This window comes from Seriola lalandi, unplaced genomic scaffold (genome assembly GCF_002814215.2).
Source record: "Seriola lalandi dorsalis isolate HSWRI2012SDOR001 ecotype SW California unplaced genomic scaffold, Sedor1 jcf7180002054690, whole genome shotgun sequence".
Classification (NCBI taxonomy): domain Eukaryota; kingdom Metazoa; phylum Chordata; class Actinopteri; order Carangiformes; family Carangidae; genus Seriola; species Seriola lalandi.
In genome coordinates, this window is record NW_019525243.1 from 517,492 (window position 1) to 528,819 (window position 11,328).

General features: G+C 41.6%; 1 protein-coding gene across 6 annotated transcripts in view; it reads left to right on the top strand.

Moving 5' to 3' along the window:
- Window positions 1-11,328, top strand: part of sun1b (Sad1 and UNC84 domain containing 1b) — a 28,359-nt gene that overhangs the window by 13,750 nt on the left and 3,281 nt on the right. For 4 of the 6 annotated variants that reach the window (XM_087178517.1, XM_087178514.1, XM_087178515.1 and 1 more), the window contains 17 exons: window positions 2,228-2,422; window positions 2,597-2,838; window positions 3,664-3,927; window positions 4,104-4,238; window positions 4,605-4,733; window positions 5,538-5,621; window positions 6,556-6,666; window positions 6,839-6,958; window positions 7,105-7,198; window positions 7,399-7,457; window positions 8,257-8,453; window positions 8,651-8,926; window positions 9,039-9,131; window positions 9,978-10,069; window positions 10,211-10,355; window positions 10,480-10,794; window positions 10,945-11,029. In XM_087178517.1, coding sequence (XP_087034643.1) covers window positions 2,301-2,422; window positions 2,597-2,838; window positions 3,664-3,927; window positions 4,104-4,238; window positions 4,605-4,733; window positions 5,538-5,621; window positions 6,556-6,666; window positions 6,839-6,958; window positions 7,105-7,198; window positions 7,399-7,457; window positions 8,257-8,453; window positions 8,651-8,926; window positions 9,039-9,131; window positions 9,978-10,069; window positions 10,211-10,355; window positions 10,480-10,794; window positions 10,945-11,029 — 2,563 coding nt within the window. In that variant the 5' untranslated portion in view covers window positions 2,228-2,300. The remainder of the gene's footprint in view (window positions 1-2,227; window positions 2,423-2,596; window positions 2,839-3,663; window positions 3,928-4,103; window positions 4,239-4,604; window positions 4,734-5,537; window positions 5,622-6,555; window positions 6,667-6,838; window positions 6,959-7,104; window positions 7,199-7,398; window positions 7,458-8,256; window positions 8,454-8,650; window positions 8,927-9,038; window positions 9,132-9,977; window positions 10,070-10,210; window positions 10,356-10,479; window positions 10,795-10,944; window positions 11,030-11,328) is intronic. The other 2 variants (XM_087178516.1, XM_087178518.1) reach the window with 2 other exon arrangements.

The following is an 11,328-nucleotide window of genomic DNA, read 5'->3' on the forward strand; positions in this document are numbered from 1 at the left end:
AGATATATCGTATGGTAACGCTGCATGTTTACAGTCCTTCTGGATGGGATTTTCTTTTTTTCAGGGACTTACTGTTAGCTCCAAGATATGTGACTGAGAACCCTCTGGAGAAGAGTGTGTCACACACAGACACCAATACATATACACACACCCAAGCACAGAGCAAGAGTTTCATATTAGATAGAACTGCTAAATCTTTTTGATTTTATAGGTTTGTTGATCAACGGAAAATTGTCAACTATTTTGATTATCAAATAATTGTTTTTGTCATTTGTTCAGCAAAAAGGTTGAACATTTGCTGAGCCCAGCTTTTGAAATGTAAAGATTCAATGCTTTTTTTTTTTTTTTTTTCATACATGAGCACAGTCAGATAACAGACAGTCAAGACATCACTTTGGACTGTGGGAACTTTTCTAGGCATTTCCATTATTTTTTTACATTTTATGGGCCAAACAAGTTATTGATTATGGTAATCAAGAAAATGATTGGCAAATGAATCAATAATGATAATTGTTGGTTGCCATTTCAATTTTTAAAGCGATGAAGCCATATCACTGTTGACTGTTGTATTGGTTTTCCAGTACACAGCGGTTAATCTTGCAACTCCAAGGTATTAGTTTAATTTTTGGGGGACAGACAGACATCAGTAAAGGTTTGTGTTAAACTATTAAGGTGATGATAATCTATTAGCTTTGAAATAAATAGAGGTATTGTGATTGTAGCTTAAACAGCAGATATTCTACATAAATACACATGATAAGAAGGGCTCTGGTTGTAAAGACTGGTACGTTTACATTCACACTCCTCGCGGAGCAGTAGACGCTACCTCTGCTCGTCAGACCCACAGGATGCAGAGGGAAAGGTGCTGCCCTGGTCATGGTTTCAGAGAAGTGCCAGTTGGAGCAGGAGGCAGAGCAAAGTCGAAAGCACATAATTGGCTCTTGGTGGGAGTGTGTAATCCTCAGGGTTTAGAGCCAGAGGGAGGGCCAGAGAGCAACATGCACAGTACGTGTACACATGGACACATGCATGTACATACTGCTGCTAGTGCTCAATCTACAGTTTGTCCTTTGTGCAAGACTCTGCCTTGATGTACTACTGACATGGGACTCTGTGCTTGTCCCTTAAACCAAACAACTCTTGTTTAAACAAGGATGTTCCCCGCTTTCCACAACAGGAAGTCTATTCTCTGCCCTCCAGTGACAGATAAAGTGCTCTGCCCCTCCCCTTCATCCACCCTCCCCTGCATGTCTAGAGTTATTCTGCTTGACCTAGTTGAATGACAAGCTGACATGCGTACACAGCCTGCAAAGAAAGTGCAGCATGGTCAGGTCATTTCAGTTCAGTTTGTCATATTATAAGTCATCACACATCACCAATATTGTAAGCTGGAAGTGAACACAACTGAATAAGAAAAAAAGAGATTGACTTTGCAAACTTTTACCTGCTTGTCCACAGCAGGGAAAGGGGGCAGAATATGTCTTTTTTTTTTTTTTAGCATGGTTTGTCAGTTTACATCAACAGAGCAGGACATTAGAAATATTTTCTATAACAGCTCCAATGTATTTCACAGTTGCTGCCTGTCGCCTGTTAGTCATGTTGGCCCGCTCTGCCAGGTGGGTGTGGCCCTGTGAGTCACAGCTGCACAACGCATGGCAAAGTCAAAATTTACAACAGTCATGGTGTGTTTCCACTTACGGTTGGCTTTGGATTGCAGTGAGTGGAGTAGGTTTTTTTTTTTTTTTTTTTTCTTTCAGCCTTGCATGCTTTGGGGTGTTTATGTGACTCGTTTTTCCAATTTCACTGTCAGAGACACAGTGTACTTTTTTTGTTTTTTTTTATTGTTTTCTCCCTTCCTTGTTACTGACTCACTTCCTATCAGGCCCACTGCTAGTCCGCTCCTGTGTTTTGTTTGTTTTTGTTTTAAAAAAAAAAAAAAGAAAAAGAAGCCTCTCTGAAGTTGACTTGCTGAAGATGACACACACACACATCAGAAAAAGTACAGGATATCCCCATTCAGTATTGATTTGAGGTTGAAATTCGCTTGAGGCGTGTTTGTCTCAAAATGGATTTCTGTGCAGCAGACATTAAAAACTTACCCCACCCTGTGATTAACTATGTTGCAATACCTCCTCTTATCAAACTTTTTTTTTCTCTTCATCTTCTATCCCTCACTTTCTACCTTTCCTGCTCTTTCTACTGGATTACTCCTTCCTGTATCTCTCAGCTCCAGCTACTCCACAGCGGCGTTAGAGTTTGAGAAGGAGCACCAGATTGCTCCTGTGTACGAATCGCCCAGGATGTCACGGCGGAGCCTGCGTCTGCAGACCAGTGCCGGTCACTATGGCAACGAGAGCCTGGCTGATTACTCCCAGAACCACAGCAACAGCAGCGGCTACACCAGCACCAGGCGAGAGACACGGTGAGACATGCAATGGGTACTAACGCACTCGGCTGGCCAGAGAGTATCAGTAAATGTCTGCATTCTTATTTATTTGTGTCTCTTTGAACTTGAGTCTAAACATCATTCTACTACCTGCCTCTGTCACACAACGAAACTCACATCTCTATTCGTGTGCCGTCTCTGCTCTCCCAGGACACTGCGGAGCAGGAAGCAGCCATCCAGCTCACTGTCTTTATCCCTGAGCCAAGTCGCCACTCCAAGGAAAACCCTCTCCTTCTCAGCTGTTAATACTCCGATTAACAATAGCAGCAGCGTTCAGGAAAGCAACACAGTGTCTGATGGCTCCCTGCACAGCTCCATCCTGGACCAGACCCAACTGAGACAACGCACCATCACTACAACCACCACTTCCATGTCTGTGGATGGACACTGGGGTCAGTGGAATAATATAGATTCCATCTCAAATGACCCATTAATGATTTTGCTAAATGCTGATGTTATTTGAGCATCTTTGAGCATTGAATTGATGGGATAGAGAGAAACATAATCTGCATATCCTGTCTGTTTAGCTGACATTCATACGTTACTGTAAAGTGTTATGTAGTGAATAAGTTATTCTGTTATTCTTGGTTATTATTGAATTATTTTAAGGGTCTCAGTTCCCCTACATTTCTGAGGGATGTTTTGTATTTTTTGATTTAGCAGCTGTAGTTACTAGTTACTTTTGCAGATGATTTTAAAACCTATAACAATGATGATATAGTGCATTGTTGTACAGTAAATGAAACCACCAAACAACACATAAAATAGCTCTTGCAGCTTACATGTTACTGCATCAATAAAAATCTAGTAGTACATAATAATGCAACACTGAAAGCCCATTTTGGCTTTATAGTGAGTAATTATACAGTGGGACCCAAAAGTCTGACTATACTTTATACTTGTTCTTTAGCTATTAGAACATTTTTCCAACAATATTTGCAAACTTTTACTGAAGTAAGATTATCACTTAGTTTTTGTTCGTAATAGTAACAATGGTACAATTTGAAAAATACACTTTTACCTAAGTAAAAGATCTTGATACTTATTCCACCACTGTAGATAATGGCTGCTGCTCATTGTAACTTCAGCAGAGTATTCCAAGCAAAGCAATAGCATAGTTAGTAATATCTTTGCATTCATTTTCTATGGATTTAATCACTTCCTTGTGTTTTGATAAATGGCTCTTATTTATCTGTGTACATGCTGTTCTCCCTCAGGGAGGTGCTCCACCGCTGACCACAGTTCATCAAATGTCAACGGTGACGCCAGTGTGTCCAAGTCCCACACCTCGCTCGCCAATGGTTACATCTGCAAAGACTGCTCTTTACACTCTCAGGAGATGGACTCATTTATTACACGGTCTTCATCATCAACATCATCATCATCTCAGGCTGCAGAAGCGTCCACTGGTGCCCTCTCCTCATCATCTTCACCTTTCACAAGTATATACTCCAGAGACAGGAGTCAGAGGAACAAGACAGGTGAGAAGCGTGAAGTTGGAATGAAATGTCATATTGGAATTGCAGACTGTTGTTCTTTTTAACGTTTGTCCTTCTGTATGCTAAAATTATGGGAACTCAATGATTGAAGACCAGTATGTCCATATCTTAATCCAGCTGTGATAATGAGAATATAATTGGTAGTGGTCTCTCTCCAGGTGTCCTGGTGTCTATGTCTAACACGTGTATACGCTACAGCAAACGAGCCCTGGCCCCCATAGTGTCCTTAGTCACCCTGGTCTTCAACAATGTGCTCTGGCTGGGTTCAAGGGCCAAGAGCCCTCCAGGAAAAGGTATACAACAAGAGATGTTCTTTGCTTGTCATCCAATACCTGTCATTCTCTCAGATTTCAGACTCATCTCTTTTTTTTCCAGCTATTTGTAAATCTTCAGCAGGCTTCTCATCATCACTCTTAATGTTTCTGCTTGGGTCTATTTCTATTTCACATGTAACCTTATTACCTTTTCTCTTATTGGGCTTTCCATGGCTTCCTGTCGTTTTTCTCTCTCAGGGTCTCCTCAGGAGATTTTAGGAGGATTTTTCTGTCATCCACTTCACTTTCCCCTCATCCTATCCCCAATTTTTATTTGTACTTCTTTGTGCCATGCCTCAAGTGTGCGTTTTGACTAACAGTATGTGTGGACGGCTGTGTCACCAGGTGTTGTTGCTTCGATGTCGGACTCGATGAGACAAGCAGTGTCCTCCAGTTTGTCCCAACTGTGGCTGTTAAAGCAGACCACTCTCCACAGGATGATGGGCTACAGGGCTAATGGCTATGAAGGAGAAGGTACCAGACGTTTCTTCAAAGGGCAAAGATCACGGGTCACAGCTCCTGACCTCCTCTCCTGCTCTTCTATTAATAAACTTTGTTGTTACCATTTCTCTCCTCCTTGAGCACTTACTTTTTTGTTTAAGGAGGCAGGAGTCTGACATTGGGATAAATATGTAGACTTTCTTTTAAAGAGTGTGAAGGGTCACTTCATCTCTCTGTTTCTCTCTGTCCATTTAGCCTTCACTTTCACACAAAGCTTTCTATTTCTGAAGGAGGAAGTGTACTAGAGATTAAATAAAAACTGCACCGCCCAAAACACCATTTCCTGAATTTGGACAAAACTGTCAGATGATAAGTTACATTTTTGATACAAGTCCTTGAGCTCTTATGAGGTTGTGAAGAGGATGTGTGCACGTAAATGACACCTCAAGCAGAACTAGAAAGATTCCTCAGATGTGGTGTACACTGGGTAAACAAAAGTCAAGTTTTGGCTAATATGCACCTATTTCCATGTCCCACAGTGTTTGACAGCAGGTCAGTTTTATTTCTAGTACACTGCTGATTTCAGCTGGTTCCTTTCACAGCTGCAGAAGAATTGTATAAACTCTGTAGCATGGGGTTTCACTGCAGTTCTTTATTCTTGTTTCTAGCAGTTGTGTGTTTATCCTGTCAAGTGTTTTCATTCTCCTGTATTCTCGTTTTCTTCATGAAGAAACAGTTGTGCCGTTACTCTCCTCCTTTATCCATCACTCATTTCATCATAACCTTTCACACACATGTTTTTGTTATGTAAATAAATGTATTGTATGTATGTTGCAGCTCATTCAAGTTTCTGTGGGAGCATGAATGTGAAGGATCTGGTGACTGAAGATACATCACATCTTAATCTCAATGGTTCCCTGTGTAAGCAGACGCACACACAAGCCACACACATGTTCTCTCTTTCTCTCTGTACTTGTGTTCTTGTTGTAGCCGTGATTGACAGAGTTAATAATATGCGTGACCTGTGTGAGGACAAGCGAGCAGAGGTTGTGTGAACTGCTTTGACTAGTCAGCAGCATGTTGACCGTCGTGACCTGTAAATGATTTTCTTTCACTCAAGTTTGTCGCCAGTTTAGCACCAAGACTTAAACTACTGGAGAATTATTCCAGACCTGAAGAACTGCTTGTTTTTAGTCTGTTGTAGTTTTTTTGTTATTTGCAGTTGCTGTACAAACAAAATAAAAACGGATAACAGAAATGACACAGCTATGACAGAAGAAGTAAAGCAGCTTTTACAGTGGACCCAAATTAATAATTAATAAATAAATAAATAAATATATATATATATATATATAAATATATATATATAAATGAAATAAAGGGAAAAATAACACATAATATGAACAGAGCAATGCAGCTCCAGTCAGCTGACAATAGAGTTCACTTTTTCCCACTCTGAACAAAGCCAGTGTCACATTTGAATAATGAGGCCAGAAACTGAGCAGTTAAAGTGCAGAGGAAAAAACAAGAAAGGCATTTGTCAGTCAGTAGAGACAGCTGTGGAATGACAACAGGGATGAGGGCTTTTCATCAAGCTTTGCATGGTGTGCCATCACACATATTGCAGAATGGTGCAATATGCGTGCAAGTGGCCCGCTTGTGTTTTTTCTTTTTTCATTGCACACGTATAATTTGTTGTATTGGTTTGGAGTCATTTCAGTTTACTCTCTTTTGATCATTTGTAGAATTTTGTTACTTAGTTTTTTATTCTTCTAATATGTTCACAAATTATTTCACACATCCTTTGCTTTTGTGTTTTCTGTTTGCTTGCCACCCATCATTTTGGCATACACAGGTGATGACTGTAAAGGGAAGCAGTATTCTGAGACACACACCATCCTCCTCACACAGTCCTCCAGGCCTCAACGCCTAGCGGGGGCACTGTGGAGCGTCCTAGCTTATGCAGGTTAACCACCACTTCTCTTAATGATGCTAACAGTCTGTTATATAAATATACTGTTACAAGGATAAGTGTAGTACTGATAAGCTTATAACTCAACCCTTTTTAATAGGTATAAACCACTGGTGCTGAAACTCATCAGTTTGAATTTTTTCCCCCTTCTCATTTTGTCTTCCAGGTTACTGCCTCCTCCAGCCAGGTTACTGTGTGGTGAGAGCAGGCAAAGCTTTGGGATCAGGGGCTGGGACAATGGCAAAGAAGCTGCTTTCACTGTTCTGGATGCTCCTTGCAGCTCCAGGTTAGTGACACTCTTTTCTCACCTTCTTAGAAAAATGCCTTTTCTGCTTCTTTGTTGGGCGACATGGTCTGATTGTGTTCTCATTCTTGGTCTGAATGTGTTTTTTTTTGTTTGTTTTTTTTAAAATATTTTTTCAATCTGCCCAGTGAAGGCAGGCAGGGGACTTCTGTGGTTTCTTGCAACAGGATGGTACCAGCTGGTGTCTCTCATGTGTCTCCTCAACGTCTTCTTTCTGACACGGTAAGAGTCCTTCCTCCACTTTTCTTATGAGCAGGAGGGTGTTGCAACACACAGAAGAGAGATATAGATATTTTTAATGACTAAGTGGTTTAAAAAAATGTGAAAGCTGCTATAATTGATGATTTCATAACAACACTGACAACATAACAGTTTATAAGGGGTCTTAATCAATCTAACCAGTGTGTGACTCTGTCTTTTAGATGCATTCCCAAACTCTGGAAGCTCCTGCTGCTCCTGTTGCCTCTTCTGCTCCTCCTTGGTGAGTTTATAAGAACTCAGCAGTGCTCCTTTGCTTCAAAAATCAGTCTGTAGGGAGGCAGTAGATGTTACAACCAGCACGCATCCCTAGAGTATCGTGCAAAGCCAGTACTAGATTCAGGTCAGCCTTTCTGGGTTTCTAGTGAGTTACTCCATTCTGTGATTCAGCCCTGCTCACACACATTTACACACCAAACACATGTATTTCTTCTTCGTTTACCATGTTGCTCCACTCTACACACAGCATCTATTGTTGCACATGTCACTCCTAAGTTGTTCTTCCTGGGGTTCTTTTTTTTTTTTTTTTTTTTTTTTTTTTTTTTTTTTTTTTTGGTGGTGGTGGTGGTTCCTTTATCTGGTTCAAGGGTCAAAGGACAGCGGATGTTGTAAGCTGTACACATTGTAAAGCCACTTAAGGCAAACCTGCTTTTTATGATGTTGGACTACATATATAAAATTTGACATGACTTGATTCTGACTTGGTAAACAACTTACATACTGGTCCCTTGAATCTTGATTTTTATTTTCCACTTTTCACCATGACAGTATCACAGTGTATACAGTAAATTTTGCATGTGCTTGTTCCAGTACATGTAAATGTAAATACCTTAGATATTTGTGTGTTATTTTATACAGATTTACCCACAATTCAGCCTGTTTGGTATCTATGATCTTCACTAGAATTTAAAATACTTTTCTGAAGGGTCTGATAAAAGTTTATATATATTATGAGTTTGTTATGATTGACCAACCAACAGGTGAGTGAGGTTTAACCTCCACTACCTATTGTTTATATGCAGCTCTATGGTTGTGGGGTCCGTCCACTGCTGCCCTGCTTGCCTACCTCCCAGCCATAAACCTAACTGAGTGGCGCCCTGCGTCTCCCTTTGCCTTCCTGTCTGACTTGGTGCCAGCTTCGGCTCCAGCTCCTGCCTCTGTCCCCACACCAGAGACTCCACTGGAGCCGACCCCAGCCACCCCAGTCTCACAGGCACCAGTAAGTTACATGACAAAGTATTATTATAAATCAATGAGTGAATGTGAGTAAACTGTGAATGACCACACTACATGAACTGTCTTTTTCTATTTTCAACTGAAGACTTTTTTTTTTTAATGACCATAATGCTTTTGCCGTGATTACAAATGATTATAAATCCTCTCTGTTCACTCCGTCATTCTCCTCCTCCGTCTCAGCCGATCCTTCCACCAGTGGCAGTCTCCACTGTGGACTTGGAGCGTCTTGAACGCGTGGAACGCCAGCTAGCCCTCCTTTGGGAGCGAGTCAAACAGGGTGATGAAAAGCAGGAGCAGCGTCATGGGGACGTTCTTGGTCTCTACAGCACCCTGAGGGAGCATCTACACACTCAGACCGACAGGGAGAGCCTGGGATTGTGGGTGTCCTCCCTGCTTGAACAGAGGCTGGGTGTGCTGCGAGGAGAGCTGGAACAGGAGAACACACACAGGGCACAGGTAGGAGAAGAAGGACACCTGTTTGTTCTGAAAGTTTAAGGGCTGAGTTACAAGCGCACGCCTTTGCTTAAGATGCATCTCACTGTTTTCTCTTTATCCCTGGTTCATGCAGAGTGCAGAGAAGCAGAAACATCAGCAAGAGAGTCAGGCAGCACGGCTGGCTGATTTAGAATTGCTGCTGAACACTCTGGCAGTCAAGACTGAGGTACATACATCAGATTCACAACTTTTACACTGAAAAATCATGCCTGCAGAATGCATGAGGAAATGTGGGAAGATGGCTTTTTTAAAATTTATTTTTTGTTAGTTATTTTAACAGACTAAGCACACATTGATTAACATCACAGTAAATGTGCCAATGTTACTTATTTGGCACTTATTTTCTAAATATATATCATTCAAAGCAAAAAATAAGTAGATGAAACATAAAAGTGAGCAATAGATTAGAATCTATAATAAAACTACAAAATGAAAGAGCCAAGGTCAAATGATAAACATTAACTAACCGCTAACTGGCAGAAAACTGATGGGACACATGCCACAACCATAGAGACAACGGTGTTATAAGACCTGACAAGCTCAGACAGGTGAGGACAGACGATACCAGGTATGAAGGTAGTTCTGGTTGTTTTAGTGCCAAGTCTGTATACAAAGAAACAGCTGTGCTACATCAAATGTTTATTTTATGTGGTGTCATTATTAATTTGGGTCCACTGTAAAAGCTACTTTACTTCTTCTGTCATAGCTGTGTCATTTCTGTTATCCGTTTTTATTTTGTTTGTATAGCAACTGCAAATAACAAAAAAACTACAACAGACTAAAAACAAGCAGTTCTTCAGGTCTGGAATAATTCCCCAGTAGTTTAAGTCTTGGTGCTAAACTGGCGACAAACTTGAGTGAAAGAAACTGACTAGTCAAAGCAACTTTTCCTTCTTGAGACAATAGTGTCTCATGTTCATCTGTCAGTGGGTTTTTTTCTGAAATTATGAAAGTGAAAGTTTCCCTTTTTGTGTTTATCTTCAGTAATGCTTATCCATGATCTGTGTTGTAGGAGATGCAGCAGAAGCAGCAGCACTATGAGCACGAGAAGGTGGAAAAAGAGAAAGAGGTTGTCTTTTCAGCAGCAGACTCAGCTCCTGTCAGGTACAAAAACAAGAGAAATAAATAAACTGTCCACTTCACATTTGGACTGATTTTTTTTGTTTTTCCAATGTGCTAATCACATTTTGTTAAGCAAGTCCTTCAAGATTATGGTAGCTCACGTGGATTCTGTCTTTCATTCAGTATTGGTGTAAAGCAGGAGGACCATGATGCTCTGCTAGCAGAGGTGAAGAGACTTGAGCTGGAGCTGAGTAAAGTCAGACAGGACCTGCAGGGTGTTGTGGGATGCAAGGGCAAGTGTGAGCAGCTGGATACGCTGCAGGAAGCGGTAAGAAACACAAATAATGACTCCTGTAATGTCAACTTAATGTGCCACTAACTGCAAAGATTTTCATCCATCCAGTTTCCATTAAATTTCTTTTCTTCGCTATATTTCTGTACCTCTTTTCCAGATAACAGCACAGGTGTCCTCACAGGTGCGTAAGGAGTTGCAGGTTTTGTTCTTTGGCAGTGGTGGATCAGGAGAGGAGCAGGGAGAGGTGCCTGAGTCTCTGATCTACTGGCTGTCCCAGCGCTACGTCAGCGCACCTGACCTGCAGGCGTCCCTGGCCTCACTGGAGCTGAGCATCCTGAGAAACGTGTCCCTGCAGCTGGAGCTCAACCGAGCCCAGACCCTGGGTGAGGCCGAGTCTCAAGCCAAGACCATCATTAACACAGTAACTGGGACTGTCCAGCATACTGCCTCTGCTGAGGGACTGACAGAAGAGGTAATGAATGTATTCTTCCTACTGTCAGCATCATTATCACTGCGGACCTCTATCACATAATCTATGATGAGCTCTTTAAAAGTGTTGGTTTTCCATGTGTTTGAGGCTGTTATTTAATCTCCAACTCTTGTGTTGTGGTCTCTACCCCAGCAAGTGAAGCTGATCATCCAGAACGCTTTGAGGCTCTACTCCCAGGATCGAACAGGCCTGGTCGACTACGCCCTGGAGTCTGGCGGTAAGAAGGAAGCCTCGCATTGATTTCAGGGCCTGTCCATCCTGGGCCGTCATACAAGTCAATGTGTAGAAGGGATTAGCAAACTAGCTGTTCCATAACTCAGTACTGTGCTACACAACAAGGGGTGCAGGCATTAGCCAGGCTCTAGGACAGCTGGGTATTAATGGGAAAAGCTCAGGGTCCATTGTCATGTCTGTCACTGAGCAGTCTGTTGACCTACATGGGAGATTGAGTTCACAACAAATTATGACATGGAACCTAACCCTAACCCATGACCACCTTGGTTTCATTTCATGTCC